Genomic DNA, 26,396 nt, shown 5'->3' on the forward strand with positions numbered 1-26,396 from the left:
GCCGGGGCCGGGTCGCACCCCTTGGCGTCCCCTCGGGGCGTTGTTCGCCCCCCGCGTCCTTCCTGCTTCCGGGGGCCGCCGCGGGGAGGATTTGCCGCAGATGACATCAGCCGCGGATGCTGGAAGCGCGGCGGCGGCGGCGCGGGGATGCGCCGGCTCCCCCCCTTCCTCCTCCTCCTCCTCCACCTCCTCCTCCTCACCAGGTCCCTGCCCTGCACCGTCTCCGTATAAAAGCGCGGCCGCCTCCCCGCCCGCCCTCACTCCCTCCCTGCCGCCTGCGGAGCCGCCGCCGAGCGGCCCTTCTCCCCTCAGCGCCCCCGAGCCGCGGGGCGGAGCGGGGCGGCGGCGATGGCCACCGTGGTGGTGGAAGTGGACTCGGAGCCCTCCTGCAGCATCCCCAACCCCACCTCCCCCTCGCCCAGCCTCTCCCACCGCTTCCTGGACAGCAAGTTTTACCTGCTGGTGGTCATCGGCGAGCTGGTGACCGAGGAGCACCTGCGGCGGGCCATCGCCAACATCGAGCGAGGTGAGGCGGCGGGCAGCGAGGACGCCGCGGGCAGCGCCGCGGCACACCCCACGCCCCCCCTCCCCCCCCCCGCCTCCCCGGGCACCGGCGCCTTCCCCCTCCGCGGACGCGCCCGGGGCTCAGCAGCACCCCCCACCCCACGCCCACCCCACGCAGGGCTGGGGCACGGGAGTCGCCGGGCCGCGGTCTCCGGCTCTTTATTCCACGCGGGTGTCCCGCCGCAGCCCCTCCCCGTCCTCTCCTCCCCGGGTGGGGTGCGGGCGCTGCGGAGCAAGGGCTGCGGGCCGGGCTCCGCTGCCGCCCGTGCGGGGAGCCGCAGCGGGGCTGGGTCGCCCGCCGCGCCAGCCCGGCAGCGAGCCCCCTGCCCGCCATTGTTGGGGCGGAGGGGGCCGGGGCGGGAGCCCAGCGCCGCCGCCGCCGCCGAGCCCGTCTGCCCGGAGACACCGGCGGGTGGGCGTGGCGCAGTCCGCACTGCGGTCCCTATGGCAGCCCGGAGCGGACAAAGGGCGGCCGCGGCGCCGGCGGCAGACGCGGCAGGGGATGGGCATGGGACGGGACCGGGACCGGGGCCGGGGCTGCGGCTGCGGCTGCGGCTGCGGCTGCTGCCCGCAAACCCCCGTCCCGCCGCCGCCAGACCGAACCGGAGGGATGCGGGGCGTTTTCCTCCTCGGCGGCAAAGGCTGCCCGAGCGGGAGCGCAGCCGTGCCTTTGTGTGCAAGTTTGGACGGTCAGACTTTTCTCTCGGCTGGAGAATTTTTCAGGACTCGAGCTCTATATGCGCATATGTATATTTCAATAAAGAAAAAACATCTGGGTAACAAGGCTAACACCTGCGGGCTCAGCCTCGTTATTGTCCGGCTACGGGCTGCTTTGACGCGCTGTTCGCTTGTCCTTTTCTTGACACGGCGATACAGGAAGGTATCGCAAGTGAAATGACAGTTTAATAACTCCTCACTGTGGTTTCTTGATACAATAGATTGCAGTGTACACGCAGAGGGGGGAAAAAAAGCCTCGTTGCGGTAATAGTGGTAGGAAGCACAAAGAAAATTGTTGCCGGACCCTATAGTTTGTTAAACTCAATTGATACCTGATTTTGTAACATATATTTTTTTGTTCTGGGGTGGTGAAAGCAGAGATTTCGGAAACCTGCCATTGTTAGAGGGGAGGAAGAGACCCTGGAACAGGGAATCGGTAGCAGCCTTGTCATGTAGGTGTGGTTCAGCAGTCCAGCTAGGACTTCATTTGTCTCTATTGTTGCTTTCTCAAGCATTGTTGCTTTAGCTATTTCTCTTGATCCTTTTCCACGACCCTTTGTGGTAAAGGACTGCCTCATCACAGCTAACCAGCTTCCCAACTAACCATGACCTGTTCATCTTTATTGCTACCATTGTCTCCTAGGGAGAACTACTGAGGCAGATGCTTTGTCATTCAGAGCCTCTTCAGCGTTGCACTTTACTAATTCTATCTAATTTTCGGTTGTGTCAGAAGTGAATCGGCTGCATTTTAATTAAATTATTAAAAATTATAGAGCAAATGGATAAAACTTCTGCCCTCAAGACAGCTGATGTCATCCTTCCTCTGAAGAAATGCTCCTCCGTCTCTTGAAGCTTCTATTGTACCGTTGGTGCTGCATTGCTCTGTTGCTGCTAGCTCCTGCCACTAACCATAACACCCCCTTACAGTTTTAGATGTTCAGAGGGAATGCTTTGGCCTTTTTATTCATCGTTTTGGATTGGAAGTCACCTCACTGCTCCTGGTGTCAGACGATCTGACTGAGATTTTGCCTGCTAGGAAAAAAACCTTGATGAAATTTTGAGGTGCATTGTTCTGGATGAGTACACTGGGAGTCTGAAGCTCTATCTGCATGAGGCAAATACGGGCTCGACTCATCTCTTTCTCTTTGGAAAGTGTGCTGCAGCCTGGGAAAAAAATGCTTCTTTCAACCTCTATTCTCAACAGAGCCTTAAATGTATTTTGGGTTCTTGATAACTGCCTCGCTGTCTTCTCTGGTACATCTCCTGAGTACCATCACTGAAAACTGAGGATTCATGCGCCAAACTGCAGAGCAACGTGTCAAAGAAAACATCTGCTGATAACACATCAGTGGCGTGATGCTACGCAACCTGGTGGAATGCAGAGTCATTTCTTAATATATCATGAAGAGGGAATGGCGTGGCAAGATGCATTTTCAGTAATTACGTTTGGGATGTGACTTTGCTAAGGGGGCAATCCTCCAACCCACCGTCCACCAAAAAAGAAGAGGGGAGTGAGGAGAAAGCTTCAAGACTTCCACTGATTTGGCAGATGCTACTGGGTGTGCCCTGCCTGCTGTCTGATTTGTTAGTCCTGTGTCTAGTGGCATTACATTCCTAAGACTGCAGAAAGAAATAGCTACAGTTCAGCCATGCTTCCAGTAGTTACATCCATGCTGTTAATGATTTACATAATTGGATTGACCTTGGATTTTAGTTCCAGATTTCCCTCCGTTCTACCCAAACCTGATTTGGTTATATAATGTATAAAATACATTATGCTACTTTATAATGCACATACATAATTTTTGCAACCAGGCTGCTGAATCATCCAGCTGCAGATTTGGGATATTTTATCCAAATCCCAGCTACAGCTTCTAGGACTACTGTGAGCATGGGATGTCTAGGCTTTTTTTTTTTTTTTTTCCCCCCCCGATTTATTTTGTGTTGAGCCCTGTATTTTGGACATTGCCTGGCTCAGCAGTCTTGACTACACCTAATCAGAATCTTATCCCTACAGCAAATTTGGATCCACGACAAAGGCAGCTAGGGATGGTGGACAGGTCGTATCATTAGCAGCATTGCTGAATCATAGTCCATATTGCTTAACTGACCTGTAGAAAGCTTTGTAGTCTCGCACACAAGCTTGCTGTCAGAGGCCAGTGAGATGTTTATCTTCTAGCTTCTTGAAGTTCAGCGCTCATTCGTTGAACGTACCTCAGCTTCATGATCGATGTCAGTTTTCTAGTCATAGTTTTCATATGCACTGTATATGCGTGGTATTACATCATCTTTACTTTCTTGCTCTCAAATATTCCAACACCTGGAAAACATTAAAGCCTGCTGAGCTGTACTTGTCTGCCAAAACTATGCCCCAAAAATGTACCATATGGCCAAGAGATTTTTTGAGAAATGAAAATAAGAAGACTTGCAAAAGCGATTCGCTGCTTATGCCTCTGAACAATGATGCATCAGTCAGGAAGTGGAGGTGGCTGGTTATATAGCTTAGTTATTTTTCTCTTGAATGGTTATAAAATACACAGGCAATACTATATTTCCAAATTTATTTAGAATTTCAAATGACAGCTACTTAATAGCTGGTAGCATATCCCATAGTAAGCATGCTTCTACCTGGACTGGGATGCTGACAAGGAAAAGCCCTGGATGAATTCTCCCTGAAGAGGCTTCTGGCTCTTGAAATGCAGATGTTCATATTTGCATGGAGAATCTACCCAGAGCCGCAATGGGAGACAGGCATTGTGGATCTGGTTGCTCTGCTCTTCCCCCTCTTTCTCCTCCTCATCCTTCAGCCTACCACATGGCTTCTGCCAGTGCAAGTCTTGAAGCTTCTGCTACCTTGAAAGAGAATATAGCATGGGAGTAGTGTTAACAGCAACGTTCACAGTCGGAAACCCTGACAGAGTTACCAGCAGAAGTGTTAGTGCCAGTCTCACGGTGAAGGGTTGGCCACACTTCTTCAGGCATCGCCTCGCCAAACCCCAAAGTGATTTAACTCAACAATTTCATGCAAAGGCATGGTCAGGCATGTGGGGAGGTGCCACCAGACACTTCCTCACCTGCAGTCCCTTCTATGTTTGCCAGCTAATTTGTGTAAGTCTAATGATGTTCCTTTAGGAAAAAAAACTAAAACACTCTAATGCTGCTGTTCAAAATTGCAACAGTGCCTGGACTTACCTGCAGTGCAACTGCCTGCTCATTATTTTTCAAAACTAGAAGATTTTTCAGAACAATTTTAAAAAAAAGAAAATTATAGAAAAATGTTAAGCATGTTCTTCTCTCTCTCTCTCTCTCTCTTGTTAATTTTTAATTTAGTCAGCAAAATCTTATGGAAGGAAACTCTAAATTTGTCTTTTGGCTGCAATGATTCCCCCCTCCCCCCCCACCCAGTCGAATTTCAATCCTTAAAAATATAGTTTGGAATAATACAGTTTTTGATCATATATGTGTCAAGTGTCTCACTTTCTAAGTAGCTGGGAGGAAAAATGGTAGGGAATAGAGATGTGCTGTTTAGTTTTTAAAAGAAAAGATCAAGCATAGCTTTTTTAAATCTCAAGACTTGAATTTTGATACTTCATAAATAAAAGATCACTTACATTTTAATTTAAAATATGGGATGCTTCAAAGCTTTTGAATTATGAAGTCAGCAATTTAATACTTTGTATTTAAATATTAATTTGCAACACGCTAGGTGATGCTGTCTCTTTTTTCTCAGAGGGACAAGTACAATGGTCCTGCAATGTGACTAATGTGTCCTCTGAGTGATTCACTCAGTTGTAAATCAGTGTATTGCTATTTTAAAGTCAATTTGGGGACATCAGTAACTTTTAGTAATGTAGCTACTAGGTTGGATGTGGGACCAGTAGTCCTAAAGCTGGGGCCCTAAAGGATGTTCACCCATTGGAAAGGCAGATTTCCTCTTGCTTGTGACTGATTCCTGTCCAAAGTGCTCCTTCTGAGCACTCAGCACTTTAAAAAAAAAAAAATAGCTGTGAGCCTTGAAAGGAGGAGGGGCTGGGTTTGGAATTTAGAAATATGCAAATAGCATGAATGCAAATGGAGAAATACTCAGTTAAAACTTCCACTGCTCATTTATCAAGCTAGATGTGTTTTGTTTTTTGAATTTTAGGAATCCGATCATGGGACACAAACTTGATTGAATGTAACTTGGATCAAGAACTGAAACTTTTTGTGTCTCGCCATTCAGCTCGATTCTCTCCTGAAGTGCGAGGTGAGTTTTTGGAAGTGTTTGACAAAGGGATTTTTTGTTTGCTTTTCTTAAGAGCAGAATAAATAAATACACCCTGGAATTGTATGGCCCACTTTCATTTGTGATTCTTCACAATGAATAGATTTTTACCTTTAATTTAAAATATGGCTTGAAAATTGTAATTTGTTTTAACTTTCTCACAACTTAACTTTAAAGTAATCAGTCTTTTAGTTAGCTTCGTGTATATTGCTGTGATTACTTTGGTAGTAGATGTCAGTTTTAGGGCAATATTAAAATTAAGTAAAACTCACTTTTTGTCTGAACAGTTTGTGTAGTACCAATCTAGTAGTCCCAGAGACTGAAGCTTATTGTGGTAGGTAGAGCACATACAAAAAAATAACATGAAAGGTTAGCTCTACAGTTTGATAGAGCCAGAAACTGTGTCATGGCTGTTGCACAAGTTTGGTTCAAGGCCCATGTTTCTTCCCAAAGGGCTTGGACTTTTCTCTTTCTTGGTGTGAAAAGCTGAGGGGTGGAGGGTCTACCTTGACTCACAGGAACTTTCTTTGCCTTGTATGAAGAAATGAGAAATTTTCAGGACTTGTAAGACTAAACCTCTTTTGCTGCCTTTTCTTCAAGACTGCCCTTCCTTTAGAGCATTCATACAATAAAGCAAAACAAAACAAAAAAACCCCAGTTTTGTGAAGTGCAAAATTTGATTTTGTTCTGGTTGCATGGGAATCAAGTGTTTGGTAAGTTTTCTAACATCTCATTGCTTGAACACAAATGCTGAGTGAGCATGGGTGAAATTAATCACTGTTTTCATGTAAAAATATATAACCTTGTCAAAGGAGTAGAGGTTGCTTTCATTGGTGAAATCATTGTGGCCATGTGCACGTTGACTAGTACAACCTAGTGCTGATGAGTGTTACAAATTCCAGCTTCAGGAACATCTCTTAAGTGTGGTGAAAAAAACCGCTATGAAGTGTTGTATCACGCTACTACATCACATTCCTAAGGTGAGCTGCTATACACTGTTGACAAAGAAATCCTTATGCCTTACTAGCATGGCAGCATTGACCTGATGGTTTTGAATAATGTACCAAAATGTGTTGTGTAACTAATTCTTCCTCTTGCAGCATAGGTTGTAGCAAACTTTGCTGTATGTCCCCAAATCTACAGAGAGTAAAACTTTGCCAGAATTAAGAAAAAAAAAAAAAATACCTCTCTGATTGTTCCCCTGGTTTGAAAACCAACAGAACCAATACAACAATACTCAGTGTGAAGATTTAGAGTCAAGGCATGTAGTTCCTCATTTACATGGAATTGAACTCAGGCCTAGAATACATGTCTTCCACTTCAGTTTAAATGCCATGAAGCTAATTCAACTTCTCAGTGACATGACTTGCTTTGTTTTACAGAGAGGGTATTCCAATAAGTGCAAGGAGCAGAATTTATCTTTAAGAAATGCAAGATGCAATGTATCCCATTTTTAACATGTATGTGTTTTACTTTAAAACCTCAGGGAGAATAAAGATCCCGCGCTTCTCCTTTAGCAAAAATATGCCAGTGTGTTTAATATTCTTTGCTGTGGTTTTTGGATGATACATCCTGATACCATTGCATGAATTAAAATAAAGCAAATACTCTGTTTTCTTATGATAAATAAAGGAAGATTATGCATGTGGTTTTTTTTCCAACAGAAAGATTATAGAATCCTCTAGGAATTTTTCTCTAGGAATTGTATTTTTGGTTGATTTCTTTCTTGTTTGTCTAGACTTGCCTGTTTAGTCTGTCATTGTGTTGAATACAGCTTAATTGCATGTGACTGGGATTCACAACATCTCTATGACAAGCAGTAATGAATGTGTTTTTCACCACTGCTCAATCTTTAAACAATAAACTACCAAAATCTGTGTTGAAAGAGCATGAAGGGACCCTCAAACTTGGATAAAGGGAACATCCAGGAATAAAGCTAGCCCTCTTGACCAATTTCTTGTCTAAAATTTTGTGGGGAAGCCCATTGGCACCTCCAGTATCCTGCTGCACAGATCAGAGGATCATTCTCTTTCAGTTTGTCTCTGTGGTTCTCTGATGTTGAATCTGCATGAGGCTCCTTTGTATCCTCTCTACTGTTTGGTAGGGAGAAGGGTTTGTTATTGCCATTTGTTAATAACATTTCAGAACGTTTGATTTCTGTTACAACATCCAAATACTGAATTTTGAGTGTTTAACCAGTGAAATGGTCAATGTTAATCCTAAAGAGATTATTGTAAGTACATATTTCCTTATGGTGCCAAACTCAGAAATTCTGCAGAATTTGGGTAACTAGGTGACCTTATGTCCAAGGAAAGTATTCATCAAGGTGACGGGGTATTCTGTGGGATGTAATTAAACAGCCTTTTTTTCATTCGTCTGAGACTGAACTCTTTGTGTGACTCACACGTATGGACAGTTTACTCTTGAGGAAGGGTAGAGTCATCTAATGTGTCTGCACAGCTTCTAGTGTAGTCAGGTCTGACTGCTGACTGAAGCCTGTTTGATTATAATGTTTAATTATGGTAATTGCAGTGCTGGCTCAGTATATGCCTGTGTGCTTCTCAAAGCAGCTTGAGGATACATACAGCACCTATGTGAAGGGTAGGACTCTTCCTCCAAAAGGAAGCTTGGAGGATATGGGGCCGACCCTGTCCACACACCATATGCCTGTGATATTGAAGGAGAGACATGTGAGAGAATATGTCTGTCAAAGCGTTCATGTGTTTTCACTTGAGGAATTTGAGGTCTAATCCTTCTCCCTGCGTAGTGAATAGCAATGTACATATTGATACTGTGGAGAGGGTGACTGGATCCCAACGCTCTTTTTTGTGCTCTTTTCAAGGCAATGAATTGTCAGTGAAATTTGTGCATCCTATAATCAGCTGCTGGGCAGTTTATGGATGATTTATGAATCCTGAAAAATAGGATTCAGAATGGAGATGCCAGCAGATCTTTTCTGATACCTTGTAAAGCAGCTGAGTTAGCAGACTCAATAATACCAAATCTCGCAGAGATGTTGTTGTCGGGTGCTGGTGAAAAATGAGTAACAGCTTATTAACTGGTTGCCAAGACAACAGGCAACATGACTTAAAAAGGGTACTCCAGCGCTTACCTCTGTTTTCTCTGTCATGTACTGATAACTTCCATCTTATGTTAACATCACAAGGACAAAAAATTCAAACAATGAATTGTAACATGGAAAGGGAACTGTGTATCCGGTAGTGAGGCAGAGCAAGTAGAGAGTCTTGGAAAGAGCTCTGTTGAAATTGCAGCTGTACGTACCAACCTTTTCTTAATTAAAAAAAAAAAAGTTTCAGCTGCATAAAACACCTTCACAAAAGACCTGGTAAATGGGTTTTGGGAGTGGGGAAGGGTGAAGCCATTGAGGCCCCTTCTCCAAGACTTCTACATCTGCTGTTTTGTTGCTCAGCTTCCACCTGGGGACACTTGACGGTTGCATTGTGTATTCAAGCCCTTGTCTAGATGAAATTTGGTTTATTTAAATAGCTATTTAGTAGCTAGTCACCCCTAACCTTCTAAGAAATACTGGTCAAGCAATGCACCGTGACTACTTTGTACTTTTTCCTGTTGTTATAAAGAATGTTTATCTGTGGAAGATGCGTCTCCTATCTGAGCAGTACTGGGAGGTCTCCTGTTGCCCATAAGTCAGCAGCTGGTGACTGCACTGGCTTAAGCAAGTCCTTCCTTACCTGAGCCTGAGACTTCATTTTCACCAGCCTGTGGCCAGGGGCTACCTTGGCAAAGTGTAAGACCTGTTTGGTGTCCCCTCAGCAGCCACCTGCAGCAGCAGTACCAGTGGGCTTGCCTCCTTCAAGCTTCCTAAAGAAGGTCATTGTTCTCTGAAACCGTCATTACCCCAGAAAGCCTTAACTGCTTTCATTTTGAAAGTTACCATTTCAAAAGTCACTGTTTGGGCCTGTTAGTATCCTGTGGAGAATTTCTGGATCTGGGAATTTTGGTCATCGATACTCACAGCTCCATACTTTGCCCAAGTGGTGGATAGTCCTATTGCCTTTGTCGAAGCAGATCTAAACCCAGTTAATATCACACCTAGTAGCTTGCAATGTGATCTCGTTGATAAAGTCCTCAAGGTCATGGGTTTAGTGCTGTCTTACTGAAAACTGCAGTTCATCAAAAATTGTCAAGTAAGAGGACATAGGTACTTGAGCAAAACCTATCACTTAAAAGAAAGAGAAAAGACCCAAGATGTCAAGACCAGGTTTCTCAGCTGGGATGAGAGTACCATCACTAAATGCCTAGGAATTAATTTCGCTTAAAATCTCAAGCAGTCTGGTATGCACGTTTAGGGACATCCTATAAATATGATTCTTCAGCTATTAGAGACTGTGATAGCTGGACTAGCTATCGAGTGGAGTAATTTTAGCTCATTCGTGTTTGGAGAGGTTAGTTTTAGTTGGCTACCAGGCTTGTTTTGTATCTCAAAGTATTTGTGCCTTAGAAGAAAGAAAATGGAGGCAGAACGGGACTTGAATAGGGAATTGAGCTGACTCACGCTGCTGAGGCTGTGAATGGTGTCCCCACAGGGTGTTGCTGCCAGTGGTCCAGGGCTGCAGCAGTGGGGCTGCCTGGCAGCGGAGCCTGGGGAGCCTGGGTGTCCTCGCAGGGGCAACCAGATGGGGCAGGGGCACGTGCAGCACTCTCATCAACTCGTGAGCTTTTTTTGGGGGGGTGCTAGGATTTTGGTGGCTCAGGAAGGGATTACAGTGCAACAGCCTGTATTCGGATACAGGAATTGTCAAAGCCTTCCTTTCTTAGCACTAATCAAAATTCCAGAAATGGGCTAATAAGCGACTTTATCTTTTTTTTCAGTGAATAAATTGTTCCACTTATGTGACAATCATTCTGGCACTGACTTCCATTTCTGCTTTTTTAGGAATGATCTCAGTGAAAATTAGCATGAATTTACATTGCTGCCAAAACACCAGTACCTGCTGCTGCTGCTAAGCTGTTAGCGTGAATCAGCAAAATGACTGAGAGGTTACTTTTAAATACCTTGTATCACAAGTACATACAATGTGTTCAGCGTTCTTACAATAGCCCCTATTTTAGGGGAACATTTTCTTGACCTGTGTGAGGCAGGTACCAGACGTATGGGATTAAGTTAGTTGTGAAAAAAGACAGAATTTTAACTACATTATGAAATTTGAATCCCCATCCCTCTTGATTAGAAGAATACAGCATACCTAATGGTATATTCACAAAGGTTATTTTGTTAATGGTTATTTAACAAAAACTTACAGAATTATAATTCTTAATTTGTCCCTTGTGAGACTCCTCAATCTTCCTTTCCTAACATTTTGTCTATATGGGATGTCTGAAACTGAAGACTTAAACAATATTTTATTTTTGACCCTTGCCCAGTATCATTTACAGATGACCTACCTCTCATCTCTTCCATCATGGATTTATAATAAATGTGTAACCACAACGTAATTGCCACTTTTTTAATCTAGATTCTGTTCATGGACAACATTTTTCTCAGATATCTGTTTTTCTTAATTTTGTTAAGACTTACCTTTTTTAATTGCTTGGATTTTCTGTTACTTTCTGGTACAGTTTATCAATCACTTGAGACAAATATTAAATGCTTGTAATTGGGCTTTATAATGAAAAAAATACTTGATATGAAGGCCACTGAAATAATTGGATTGGACTTCAGATTAGAAGAAACACTATCTAGTATTATTAAGGTAGAACCAGGACCAAATTTTCATATAATGAGGAAGAAAGTGAACCTTTTAACTTCTTTCTTGCCAGATAAAAACTATGCTTTATTTGCAGTGAGTTGCTTACCACTGCATTCAGTAATAGGACCAGACCTAGGGAAGGAGAGTTGAGACACTCTTTGTCTCTAGACTGAGTGGAAAGGGGAGCACATGTTCATCCTCATTGCCAACTGTAAAATGAGCACTGCCACTGTGGCTGCTGCTATCAGCCTTGCATCAACATGAGGAGCTCCAGCTGTCATCTACCTTGTAGAGACAAATGCAAGAGATGTATTAGTGCTGGCTGCAGATCCAGGTGCTCCTGTCTGTAGTCTGCTGGGAGTATCCCATAGTACCTCAACAGCCCCTATGACTAGGTAGGGAAGACAGGCACTTTAGTCAGTAATAGTCACAAATAGAAAACTGGGTAATTCTGTAATAGAGGCTCACGCTTTTGCATCAAACCCCCAGATGGTCCTGCCAAAAAGACATGATGGTTACTTTTGGCTTGTGGTTGCCGGTGGCAATCCGTTCCTAGACTTGAGAAGAAACACCAGTGCTCCTGATGACCTGGGCTTGCATGTCTGTAAGCAGCATAGACTCATAAATGTAAGGACATGACTCTTCTGCTTCCTGGCTTTTCTATTGGTTGGTTGGAATTAGCCTGTTTATGATTCAAACCTAGTTGCTGATACAAGACAAAATTAAGTTGAAAAAAATTGTATTAAAATAATAACTAATTCAGAAACAAATTTATGTGAATTTCAGTATTATTTTGATGTTGCAACTTTATGTATTCTGGTACTTGAGAGCTTGTCAATAACGATGAGATGAGTCACTGTCCTGTGTCCCTATGTTGCCATCTCCTGCATAGCTGTATGTGGGAGATTCTGGCCATCAGAACTCTGGGAAGCTTAGGTTTTTATTTAAAATGAATAAACCCCCACCCCCCCCCCCCCCCCCCCAAAAAAAAACCCCAAACAACCAAACCACAAAACCAACAACCCAAACTCTTCCAGTGAGATAAGCTATCTTAGGCTGTGTAATCTGTGAGTGATTCTAATGAGCTATGGAGACTTTTACCTGGAAGCCAATTCACCCCTGCCAAATGCAGCCTTTGGAATCTCTGCCAGTTTTATGGCAGTTCTGTAGCTCTGCTGGAGAAAAGACTGATCCCAGCTTTGGCTCCCATGTCCTGAGTCACAGATAAGCTTTTCTAGGTCTTGTAAGCTCTTTATGGTGGATTGAGTGTCTGTCCCCCCCACCCCTGAGAGACTAGAAAAAGCAAAAGCAACAAAACTTATGGGTCAAGATAAAGATGATTTAATAGCTGAATGAAAGAGGAAAAAACCAACAAGCAAAGTGACGGAAATTGCTCACCACCTCACACAGGCAGACTAATGCTCAAGCAGTCTCCAAACAACAGCCACCTTGGAAACTAAAAACCCCACCTTCCTCTACTCCACCTTTTGTTGTTGAGCATATTACATGGTATGGAACATCCCTTTGGCCAACTTGTGTTAGCTGTCCCAGCTTTGTCTCCTCCCAAATTCTTGTCTACCCCCAGCCTACGCACAGGCAGCCAGAGTGGGGCAAAAGAAAGCATTGATGCTATGCAAGCACTGCTCAGCAATAGCCAAAACACCAGTGTGTTACCAACACTGTTCTAGACACAAATCCAAAACATGGCACCTTACTGGCTGCTGTGAAGAAAGTTAAATCCATCCCAGTCAGAGCCAGTAAACTCTTCTAGAAAGGGTTGTCTCTTAATAGTCATATGTTTGTCCATTAACAAGAGCATGACTCCAGACTTGGATGGGTCCTTTCAAAAGACCATCAGGAAAGAGCTGAAGTTTCCTGGATCGCTGTAAGTGTGAGGAAATTGGCATAATGAAAACTGTCCCAGACACAGGGGACAGACAAGACAGACTAGATAAATATTTAAAAAGGGAAGAGAAAAGCCTTGCTTTAATCTTTTTGTTTTCAAGTCATGTTTTTTTGCTGGCACCATTGTTGAACTTCTGGGGAATAAATATGGGATGAAGTCTGACAGACCCCTAAGAAGACACCCCAGCTAGAGGGGTCTTGCTTCTGATCTTGAGGCTTTGAAACATCCAGTGCACAACCTGGCATGGGTATTATGGCCATCCAGCATGCTTTGTTAACCTCAGACTGTGTCCTGAAGTTTTCCTGGTCATCCAGAACTTGCACACAGTTTAGACAAACTGAAAAAAAATGAATAAAAAATTATTTTCTATGTGACCAGTACTTTAAATAAATATAGAAGGCAATGCCTTTGAGAGTATCTCTGGATGGGATTTAATGCTTGTCGCAAGCTAATAATTTAATGGCATTACTTATAATCATTTGTCTACCACTATTGAATTTTTCAAACTTATCATTACTAGCTGTAAAGCTCAGATTCTACAAGTTAATTAGACTTGGAAGATTTAAATATTTTTCAATACTAATTAGGTTTTTGTACATTTAACATTTCCTAGCAACTTCATAAATTTTAATAATTCTGTCCACTTTTTCAATAATTGTATTACAGAATGCCATTCTTTTTACTTTTCAATCCACTATATTAAAAAAAGCTTGAAATGGTCTTTTGTTTGTTTTTTTTAATTGTGTCCTACAAAGTGAATTGCTGGATCAGATGAAAAACATACCACTTTTCAACATAATGCATGGAAGACATGGAAGTCACCAAAAAGAAATCCAAATGGAGATGGTGTATTACTTAAGTGATGCTTTAAAAGTAAGGATGGGCTCCTTTGATCATAGCACTGTCTCAAATTCATATATAGTTTGGCTGCACCAATTGTATTCCTGAAGAGTCCCTCATGGGAGTAGTTGCTCTGTACCTAACAACTTTCTATACCTATTAAAGCCTGTAATTACAACAAGAGTTATAATTTGTCTCCAACTTTGGTGGGATAATGGCATTGTATGTTAAGTAGGGGATTACTGTGTGGAAGGAGATCTTGCAACATTCTCATTTTGTGTTAAACAAGAGGATCTGATAGTATTAATCTATTAGGAGAAGCTGTTAAGTGGTGGAGACCCATTTACTGGGCTGTGCTAATGGGTGTGTGTCCTCCACAACCATTTACAGACAGGGATCACAGGAAAGAGGAAATGCAAAGCATTCAGATTTCCTTAAACTGTATAGACTTACTATTCAGTCCATATACAGTACAATACAATCATGTGTTAGAACCATCCTTACCTAAAAAGGTATAGTTTGACTGCTGGATTGTTTCATGGCCTTGTGTGCTCCCTTTGTAATTAAATTGGTTTAAACTGAAAGCAAATTCCAGGCCAAGAAATCAGATTCTTGCAGAGAATCTGGAAGAAACTTAGAGATCTACTTTATTTTACAGGTAGAGACTGTTTTTAGTTTCACACAGCATGCTATGTTTTTGCAGAGTTGATGATCCTCTAACTTTCAGTCCATTCCTAACTTCAGTCTTTTTTCCTGCTGATGTGGCAGACAGCTGGGCATCTATGAAATTACCTGTGTCTTCCCGTGCTTTTCAGGCCTTCCTAGAGTTGTCTGAGAATCAAATGAATTTTTAACACAGTGCCTGCTGCTTTCCAGGTGAGGTGGTAGTTAGTGTGGTATGTTCAGCCCAGGGCAATGTTCTGGTCCTGGCGTGGTAACACTTTCTCCCTTCTTGTCTTGACTTACAGTCACAAAAAAGCAGGAATGACTTTAAAAGAAGGGGCCACTCTAAAAACTTTCTGTCACCATTGGAAGCAAAAGAGTGATGGTGCAAGGCAGCACTGTATAATAAGGCTACCCTACCAGTTCCAGATGAGGTGGTGCCTCTACCCAAGACAGTACAGCCCCATGCAGGTGCAGCTCCAGACTTCAGTCCCTGGGAGCAGAATGATCTCATCAGTGATGGTCCTCTCAGAAGACCATCAAGAGGGTCTCATCACGTCAGTATTCAGCTTCCCCACAGCTCTGATTTGGCAGGGCTCTACTGCCATTTTTTCAGAGACAGCTTTGGTGTCTCTGCAAGGGCAGGTTTTGCAGAGACAAAGCATAGATCAAAGGCTTTATTCTGTGACACTGATGTCTGAAACTGTTTTTCCCATTTTCCTGATTTTTTTTTTTTTTAATTTCTTCAGCTTATTTTAAACATTTTATCTTATTCCCTTCTGCTTTCCTAAAATGAGTGAAATGCTGAGTTTTGATATTAGCAGATGTTTTCAAGACTACAGAGAAGCTTGTGTTCATCCTAGATGACACTTACTTTTATTTCTTTCTGCATGCTGTTCCTCCTGCAGTCTTCCTATATGTCACAGTAAGTCATGGTAATTTAGTGGTAACATGGGAATGGCATCTTGTCAGTACTGGCACTTGAAGGCTTGCTGCCTTTCTTGGACCCACACCACAGCTAACAACAAAGGAATGTTTACTTTTTTAAGAGATGAGTTTAGAGAAAGCTGTGGTCAGGGATGTCTCTGCTCCCAAATCTGGCTTCCCTCTGCTATTAGATCTGTTGGAGGCTATTCTGGCACTTCCAACTTTTTTGTTGGTATTCCTTTTGAGCAGATTGCTGTCTCTTTGTCAGTGATTGTTACCTTAATCTAGGCAATGATCAAATTAGATTTAGACCAAAGTCCTTGCTGAACCCCACCAAGTATTATTCCCTGTACTATTCCATGGCTATGACTTACTTACAAAGATGGGACACTCTCAAAAAATATTGGGTCAATATTAGACCAACTGTTTTTTATTAGATAGTCTAGGTAACCTGGTTGTTGGCTAGGTGTGGACTGGACACACTTATCAATAATCACTGGGGAAAAATAAAAGAGAAGATGTTTTCATACCAGCAGAGATGGTTCTCAAACCAGCAGAGATGTAGCTTATGTGGATCTGCCTTGCAATAGTACTATGACAACAGTTACTGCTTTGTAAGTGGAGTTAACAGGACAGATATTCTCCACTGAGATGACTATTTGTGATCAAATCACAAACTGGCTGCATAAAGCTTGGAATCATTGTTGCTATAGCTTATGGCACAATAACAAACAGATTGACTGCTGAGTTTGATGCTTTTTCAGATTTTAGTGTCAAAGGTTTAGACTCTGAATAATTCTTACCAAATATTTAAAGAAGTCGAGAGTCATTTTTGAGATCCTGTGAGATAAGAGGAAGCATAGGAAAGTGTGAGCAATCTCAGTCTTGCAGCTCTATTCATATTGTCTTATTATCTCTGATGTCTTCTAACTTGTTAGTATTTTCAAACATTACCCTTTTCCGGTATAAAATTAAGTTCTAAAAATATACTTCAGGTTCAAAACTCATTCCCACCAAAGACTCTACATAAAATTTATCATCATATCATGCAGTTACAACTATTTGATTTAATAAACTTGAAATAAGCAATTAAAAAAAAACCCAAACCCAAACGAACTAATGACCCACATAATGTTCTCTTACCCATTCCCTTTTTTTGGAGATCGCCTGCCATGGAACTACGCTCCCTCGTACTTTTTTTGCCAGTAGATGGCATTCTCAATGCCCATGCTCACTGCCGTGCAGTAAACGAGCACATACTAAAGTCAGTGTAAATACTTCTGTACTGTTTCTAGGTCATAGTACTTAATGTGAGACATATGTTTCTATTTTGCTCTGAGATCTGGCTTGGAGTTTAAATTTCAGACAATTTATCTCTGTTGACTGTGAAGGACAAATCCCTCAATGTGAAAAGAGCTCGGCAAACTTCAATCTCTCATAGTCAATGGAGGAAAAGCAGAGTATAGCTCATGCAGGGCGAGAGCTCTCTCAGTTTGAAGACCACAGTAACAGTAACTCTGCAGAGCCAGTAGGGAGAAAAGCAAGACCATTATACATACAGCTATATTTTTGCATAAATTAACACATGCTGTAGATTTAGCTGAGGAAATCAACCTTACAGATCATGTATTCACTGTATTTTCAGGATGTCTCTAACAGATCTGAGCTTCCCTGTTTTGAAGCTGCAACATAACCACACCAAGACATATAGTAGTGCCTCCTCTTCCATGCTGAATTTAGAGCACAGCAAGGAATAAAAGACCTGAGACCTAAGCAAGTAGACTCTGACTCACTTGTCAAGTTTAGTATATCTCAGGTTTTTTCCTTTGTCTCAGTCTGTGCTATGACTGTCTGTTAGGAATATAGGAATACAGTAGCGTGTAGTTTGACAAAACATTTCAGTATTGGCTGTCTAAAAATACTTGTTTATACAAGTTAAATCCCAGTGTGGTCTTTTGCCTTTCTTAGGGATGGAAAACAAAATAATCATGGCTTTTTAAGTGACTGCAGAACACATGATATATCCTAAATCAAGACACCTGAAGTTTAGTCCTTAACTTTGCTGCTCAGCTACATAAAGACTGACTGTGGCTATCACAGTGAGATACCGTGGACAATCCTTGATCTGGATTATTCAGTTGCAGGGACGTAATGACATTTAATTTGTTCTGTCTTGCTTCAGCTTCCCATTGAGGACAGCTCTGCCAAGTGTGCCAGTAGGGAATCTAATGTCAGTGATTTGTTCAGCGTGATCTTCATTAGAATTCAAAATGAGGCCACCAACTCTCTTCAAATAAGCTACCAGCCAGATGTTGGAAGTAATCACTACAGGGATAACTCAACTTGATTTGAAAATAACACTGAAGATGAAAAACTGAGATTAACCATTTGCCAATTTGTATAACTCCTTCAGATTTCTGAGTTGTATTAAAAAAAAAAAAGTGAGGACCATTTTATGAAACTGAACACTTGCGTACATCTGTGTGGGCAAAAGCTTTTGATATATGCAAATACTGGTAAATGGACATTCAAATACTTTTCAGTTGATTTAATTGTGGGCAAAGTAGCAAGGCTGTGGATGCTTGCTGGGAGCAGCTGTTTGTTACCACTTATTAAAAAAAACCCTAACCTAAACAACAAGCAAATATCCCCCAACGCCCCAAAACATAGCCAGCAGTTTATCTTAAATCATGATTACTACATCACTTTTACAAATTCTGCTTTTAACAAGTGTAAATTCTGAGTAATTTTACTGTAAACAGAAGGGCCGCTCCAGATCTACCCCATTATATGTTAGGGCAGCATTGGAGTGCTGTTGAAGAATTGCTATTTATAGATCCCATCTATAGACTGTTGGAGGGAAATTGTTGTGGGAAGCTGGTCTATAGTTTGTAACAGGCTTCCACATAAAATGAAATGCTGGGTTGCTGTGGCACCACTTGAAATAAAGCCCAGCAATTCTCTCCTATGGTTTCCTTGTGAGTCTGGGCGGTACTGGAGTAGGCAATAAATTGGCTGACTTCCATTAGACCTAAACTTCTATAGGAAGCTGAGTGTCTGTGTAAAGCATAAGCCAAGCTGGTGAAATATTGTCTACCATCTCGTAACAAAGCTCCATGTCAAGTGGGAGTGAAATGTTTTTAAAAGATGCCACGTGTCTGTGGAAATGTGTGCTTCGTGATTACTAAAACATATTGCCAGTCCTAAATCCAGGGATGCTTATTTACAGGGTAAAAGTTAAAATGCCATGGGGAGATGAAGTAGGTGACATTTTGATTAACCCTCTGAGTTTGGCTTAGTGACTGACACAACTTTCAAATCCTGGGGGAAGAGAAGTTGCAAGGAGTAGTTTTTGCCTTTTGTCACCTTTGCTGTGCCATCCCCGCCTCTGCATGGCTGCTTTTCTCCTGGCTGAGGGTTAATTAGAAGACTTTGAGGCTGAAGTTGTGGAAGGGAATTTAAATTGCATCTATATGGATTACGATCTGGTGGAGTTCATTAGTATGCAGGCGGAGTTCGTGTGCCCCTCTGCCTCTCTTCCCAGAGCTCGTGACTTGCAGACATTTCCACACTCCAGCAGATCTGTTATGCCTTATGGGCTTGGCCTGCATTTTCATATTAGCACAGTTTAATTAGGCAAGGAGAGATTGCTTCATCTCCAGAATGATCTACAGATACAATAGATCAATATTTATTACAAGGATTCTTTCAAATAAATGTCTGCTCTCTTAGACAGGTTTGCTCATTCAGAGGCCCTAGAGCCATTGAAGAAACAATTAAATCCTCTCTGGTGTGAAGCGGAATATTAAAAAGGATTAAGGCTGACAGATCATGTATTCTCTCTAGTTTTGGCTGTGTTCCTATGCCTTGCTATTCTCATTGGATACGTAGGTTTGATAGAGGGAGTTGGGTTCATGGACCACAGCCCATCCCTTGCAGCAGTGTAGAAAGTAAGGGAAGATGTAAAATGGGTTAAGGCATTGGCTAAAAATGATCAAACCCAAACAGAAATACGAAGCTGTAGAGGAATATGCAACCGCTGTGCTGGGAAGAACTTTCCATAGCTTAATTCCATAAAATTTATCCTGGTTATCCAAATTTGATGTGAAATGTGAGTATTAAGTGGTCCAGTCTTCTAAACACTCATGTGAGTACCTGGGTTTACAGTGGCCATCCACTCAATGCCACATGAGGAGAACTTTCATGATCAAGTCATTGTTGATTTTTTTTCCTGATTTTGCTTTTACCCCCCTGATTTTTCTTTTCTTTTTTTTTTTTTCTTTTTTTTTTTCCCCCCCAATTAAAGTTAGTGTTCTGTGCAAGGGAAGCAGTTTTCCCATTAGGGAGCATGTTGGAACAATATGCAAAATCTGCTCGTTTGTGAGGATTCACAAAGGACCTGAAACAGAAGTCATAAATCAAAACTTTTCAACAGAAAAAGTCAAGGTGAAAGATTTTGTTGTATCAACTAATAAGAAGAAATTGTATAATTTGTATAGAAAACAAACATTCCCTTTTCTAAGTTTTGTTCAATTTGGATTTATTTACATGGTAGAGTTTACTACTCATCTTATTGTGAATATTCCTTATATATGATTTTATTTAATGTCTGTTTGTAATACTATATGTTATAAATATCCCTATTTTTAAATTTGCATTTTTCAGGTTAATGTCTTATGAACTACATAGTAATGTAACTTTGTAGAATTGTAGCCATCTCAAAAAAATGCAGTAAGGACCACAATCACCAAGTTAAAAAGTATGCTCAAACTGGCAAATACATCTCATTTGTCTAGTTCAGCGTAAGTGAATGTCCCTTTACTTTGCTGGAGTCTTCAAATATAAACTGAATTTGTAGCAAGAAAGGTCTTGTATCTGAAATTGCTCCTTTTGGAAATCAGTCAGAATTTTGCTCTTTCTTGATCCCAGTGGAGGCAGGATCAACCCCAACATTATTTGTTGTTCCTGTTCTCTATAGGTAAGTACTTTTTCATTAAGTTAAGAAAGAGTACTTGTGCATTTGCACAACTTAGAACTATTGTCAGGCATAGGTCAGTTGATTAACATCTAGTATGGGTTCTCTTTTTAGTGTAACTCCCTTAGAAAAGTGTGCCAGACATATGGAAAAAAGAAAAGTAATGCAACTTTGCCTATCATGCAAGACAGTGGAAGCTTCCAATATAAATCTAATCGCAATCTTTGCATTCCTTTGTCAAGAGAAGATATTAAAACTCACAGGATTTCTCTTCCCCAAAAAAGAGAAAATAAATTAAATTCAGGGTTATTTTGATCTTTGGGGGGAAAAATGCAACTATATTGGTATCACGTTCCTTAAGCATCTCCCTGAGTTGTTTTTTTCAAATTATGATGATCTAAAAGTGTACTTGAGTTGTGTTCATTTAATACTGGGTGGGTTAAATGTCTCATCAATGCCGACACTTTGTCATTCTAATGAAGTACAGTTCATGAGTGTCTGTAATTACACAGCCTGTGTGCAATCAGCAAGATTTCTAAAGGGAGTGTATCATATCTAAAATAGCATTTTCTTCATTGCATAGTCTAATTTTACCTGACATTTTGCCAGCCAGGGCACAAGCTTTCTGCAGGAAGCAGCAGAGTATCTCTGATCTCCTTTAGACAAAAGAAGGTGGAAAATTAAGTTATTATAAATCTGCTTCTAATTATGTTAATGAAATATTACATCATGTAGATTGACCTGCTGTAGATCTTAGATATTTTATTTGCTGTGCATGAAAAATGCTTTTGATAACCCATGTTGATCATGCTTGCCTATGCAACCAATGCCAACAATTATTGCACTTTAGAATGTATCTTCAGAACATACAATGTTAGAGGGTTGATAATGAGCACAACAGTAGCTGAAGACACTGATTAATTTAATCAGGGTTATTTTGCCTGCTGCCAAAGTATAGGAGGATGGGTGCTGCCACTGGAAAATGCTGGAGCATTTGACCTGTGGCTATGTATTTAGGGAAAAAATCAGTTCAGGCAGCCTGTTTCAGAAATGTTGGTAACACAAAATGTTTTCTCTGTTATAAAGGCAGTGAGTATTTACTACCTTGTTCAGATCAATTTATTATGAAGCAGCATGACACTTTGTACTGTGAATGTTAATAATGCCTGGAAGCATTCACATGAAAATTGTTCATTTACTTTTCACTGGATTACTTTTCTCATTTAAACAACAATAATAATGTAAAGTTAAGCACAGAGCTCCGATAGCTTGCAAGAGTCCTTCCCTAGTATCTTGAAAGATTAATCTTTTAAAATACAGCTTCAGATTTCAAAAGGGGGTTTTTTTGGTGTTTTTTTGGGGGTTTTTTTTTGGTGGCCTTATGTGGGAAGCTGAATATTTGTTACTAGTTCTCTTAGTTCAGCCAAAGCAGCATGCTTGTAACCAAAGGATACATACAGGCCATTTTTTAAGGCAAAATTTCTGTCAACCCAGCTGACTGAAAGAAAATGGGTAATAAACACAACTTGCACTAGGTCAGTGATTTCCATTGTCAGAAAAGGGGCCCAGCACAACACTTACATCTACGTGGTTGGAAACCAGACATGTAAAATACGTACTTTGTCACTGAGATGGATATTGCTAATGGAATGGCCTGTGAGAGCGTCATCTGCCAGATGATGAATAGATTAGCACTAGCACAGCCTCTCAGAGGCTGCAGATACCATCCTCTGAGGCAGAGGAGGAGTGATGTGTTAGTGACAGCAGCTCTTAGGGGAGGAACGATAGGGGCTGAGGAATATATCAAGGGGAAGATCAGTGGTAAACAGACAGACTGGATGGCTTTTACTTACCTTCTATGAAATCTCTGGATGTTGCCCATGGCTATAAGAGAATAAAATGGCAGAAATTTACTGCCGTTGTGTTGTTCACTAATACATGGGCTGAAAGAATGTCTTTCAATTCCTTTAGATTTACTTATGTCCAGTTTTCCAATATTTTCATGTCAAAACACCATGAAGAAATATTTTTTTTTGGTGGCTGCTGCTAGCAGAAGCCCTGAAAAGAGAGAGAGATATTTTTTTCTTCCTTTTCTGACCTTTAGCATGCTCTTTCTAGCAAAACACCCCCAGTCACCTCCCCTTGGGGCAGGGGCTGTGGTCTGCTCAGACCTCCTGTGGTGCCTGGTCACATATATTCTGGCAGGCTCAAGTGTTTAATGAGAATGGCCAGCCACTTAAGAGGGGGTTGGCCAAAGACCCCTCAGTTTTCACAGCTACTGGCTGCTCTTTTGCTCTCTCAGTGATAAGTGCAGATCACAGAAGCCATAGCTGATGCAGGCATTAAAGTGAGAACCAAGATTGCCCTCTACGTTTCTGCATTTTCTGATTGAATATCATCAAGGTAAGGCTGCAAGAAAACAGCTCCAGAATCACTCGGGATGTTACAGAAAAAGCTTGGATTTGTTTCTTGTGCCAGCATTGTTCTAAGATAGCTTTTAAAACAAGACCACCCCCAAGTGCTAGACTTGGTACGTCCATCCACCCTGCAGCCAGCCCTGGAAGAGAACTGGGCTAATGCTGACTGAGAAGAAGAAGAGAAGCAGGTTATGAGGGAGACTAGAAGTAACTTTCTTTTCCTGGGTATTACTCAGAGACTCGCTGAGCAGGCTTTATTCCTTACTAGGGAACGTGTTTTGTTGGTTATATCAAACTGCAGCATAACTAGTATTGTCTTCATTTTACTGTTATTTGAAAAAACTATTTAAAAAAAAATATGTTGAATCTAGACCTTTAAAAAGCCTGTTATTTCTTTTATATCATCCTAAGGGAAATCTTGCTATTTCCAAAGTAATATAATTTTTTCCCTGGAGGCAATACTTATTAATAGCCTATACTGAAATTCAGACCTGGAAATTGCTTTTGTGTTCCCATGAAAAAAAATCAGTGCAGTAACTCATACTCCATGTTGCATGTGTTCTTCAAAAATAATTTTCAAGTTAATCAGTACTAAAGGAAAATTCTTATAAAGCTTAAACCTTTAAAATTTTACTTGCTGAGTGGCTCTTCAGACCAGTTGTCAGCATGATAATATTCAAGGGTAGAGATAATTCACTACTGTGTTTCTTTATAGTTGGGGTTTTTTTTGTTATCCCATTCCTTTGCTAACAGCTTCCTTCTGCTGTACTAACCTGATAATTGGGGATAAATTGCAGCAAATCTTGACATGCTAACAAACCTCAGAACTTTAAATGGCTGGCTGAATTATGAAGAAATCTGCATTTGTTAACAAAGTAATACAATGCAGAAATAGGGAATAAGTCCCCAAGTGGGAGACCATACACACTACTTGCACAGGAATGCTTACTCTGCATAAATAGTTAGCAGTTTATATGTGTATGTATAATTCACATAAACAGTGTAAAAGCCAAAGTTGATACAAGATGATTTGAAAAATCATTTTAGTATTAATTTTTCTTTCCCTTCCTCTTTAATGAAACACAAGAAATGGGAAGCCAAGTCTTCCCTTTGTGCCTCATTTAGACAGATTTCCATTCTGAATTTCTGTAGAAAGAAGGCTGAGAAAATTATTATTAATATCATAGGTATTCAGTATAGTCCATGTATTTTCAAATTTGACTAGTCAGTGGTGCTACAAGCTGTTATATCTGCAGATAGCTCTGCTGATGTCACATCAGTTATATGGCCCGTATGGTTATGTAGACCACAGCATAGTGTACACTAAGAGAAATGAAGGCATACAGGGGAGTTTATTCCCTCCATGGAGCATCCAGGTGTGCCCTTGTTCTGGATGCAGGAGTCAGGGACACCATGGACTTACAGTTGTGTGCTTGCCCTCTTGGAAACCCTTGCTACTCCCAGACCATCAAATCCTTCTCCTGGTAGCTGCCAGCCCAGCTCCTTTTCCATGGAGAAGGATCCTCAGTCTGCAGTGCTCTATGTCTATTACCCTTTCTCGACACGTCCTTGGACTCTCATATGTTTCTTACGTTACTCCACTTCCTTTGTGGGTGTCCCATCTAGTTAGACTCTAAGCCTGTCAGCATAGAAAATACATAATTATCATAAAAGAAAATACCGCCAGATTATTATAAAGGCCAGAACTATATGATTCACAGGAAAATTTTAAGCTGAGGGATATCATTTTAAATGAGAAGGGGTTTTTTTTCTTTATTTGTAGAAGAAACAAAAACAATTTGGGCACTAGAAATGTAAATAAAACCCAATGGTTTTATGAGCTTTTGTTACTCATTTAAAAATAGTACAACAGACTTTTATCTTCCCATGCTTTTTTCTAAGGGAAGCAAATTACAATAGTCAAATTATTAACCACTCAAAACCAGTAGCTTATGAAAAAAACCCCTGAAAATTTCTTGTTTGTATCTATACTCCTGGACCATTCCTTTGATGAGGTTACAGCCTAGCTTTGACAGGTATACTACAAAGGATCTTATACTGTCAGATGAATTCTGAGTAGAAATATACCCAGATCCGAGGAGGAAATGCAAGAAAACAATTTTTCAAGGAAATTACATTATGGTTGTATCTCATTCTGTCAACTGCCTTTGCTAGACAACTTCACATATATTGCCATGGATCCAGACATTGTCTTACAGTTGTTCCTACTCCACACAGAAAGTAGAGATAGCAGCTCTTACTAGAAATACTTGATATATTATTACAAAAGTAGCCAGGATTTTTTAGAAGAATGATGCGGTAATATGATACACAGTGAACATGAGATAACAGTGCAAGAAATCCAAGCCTTGTTTCAAGAGAACACTTAATGAATTCTTAAATCTTTCCTTGACTAGGAAAGTGCTGAAGTGTAAGCCTTAGTTTTAAGCCTTAAGCTGTAATGTTCAAAACCACAAAGGTATGCAAGAAGACCTGTTTTCCACACATCCAGTCTCTAGGCTTTAAAGGACAGAATGTTAATGTTTTCTCCATTTCTGCCAAGTGACCGATCTGGTTAATAGCCATACTACTGTCATTGTTAACTTTTTAATTTTCTACTGTATTATCACTATGCTGAACTAGTAAAATTAGACAGACAGTACTTAATTTTCTATCTTCAGCTGAAGAGATCAATGTGGATTTGATGCTCTACAAGTAGGGAGTATGACATGAGAGTCCCCAAGAACCAAATGCCAGTGCTAGTTTGAATAGGTGATTAGAAAGTGTCTTATATAGTAATGGAAAGGGAAACTTGTACATCATATTTCAGATCTTCCAATTCAAAGAAGTTTGCACAGTCCCTAATTTTGGAGGCTTTGTTTTAACATGTCTTTGAACAGGACGAAAGATCAGATTTCTTCTCCCTTTCAAAGTACTTGCACTCTGATGGTCTAAAATGTTATTCACTTGTAACTTAAAAGTACTTTTCAGAGGTAGTGAAAGATCTGTGATCAGAAGATCAAGGCTTTGGAAGCCTTGCTGTGTCTTACTAACTGTAAGGTCTTTTTCACTCCTCTTCAGACTCCAAGCAGCAGTGACATGAGTAGAGTGGTCATCCTTGTTCTTATGCTGACAGTTGCCCATGCAAGGTTTGACTGCATAGAAAATGCACACTCCAGCTGAAAAGCCTGTTGGCTCATTCACAGATTGTTGTAGAATCATAGAATTGTTTAGGTTGGAAAAGACCTTTAGGATCATCAAGTCCAACCGTTAACCTAGCACTAAGTCCACCACTAAAACATGTCCCTAAGCACCACATCTACACATCTTTTAAATACCTCCAGGGATGGTGACTCAACCACTTCCCTGAGCAGCCTGTTCCAATGCCTGACAA

General features: G+C 41.2%; 1 protein-coding gene across 1 annotated transcript in view; it reads left to right on the forward strand.

Moving 5' to 3' along the window:
• The first annotated feature begins 244 nt into the window (after positions 1–244).
• The window catches only part of MAP1B (microtubule associated protein 1B), a 72,338-nt gene continuing 46,186 nt past the window's right edge, over positions 245–26,396 (forward strand). Inside the window, exons 1-2 of the mRNA XM_049794522.1 lie at positions 245–526; positions 5,426–5,527. Of these exons, the coding sequence (XP_049650479.1) occupies positions 349–526; positions 5,426–5,527 (280 nt within the window). The 5' untranslated portion in view covers positions 245–348. The remainder of the gene's footprint in view (positions 527–5,425; positions 5,528–26,396) is intronic.

The sequence above is a fragment of the Accipiter gentilis genome, chromosome Z, assembly GCF_929443795.1.
Source record: "Accipiter gentilis chromosome Z, bAccGen1.1, whole genome shotgun sequence".
Lineage (NCBI taxonomy): Eukaryota > Metazoa > Chordata > Aves > Accipitriformes > Accipitridae > Astur > Astur gentilis.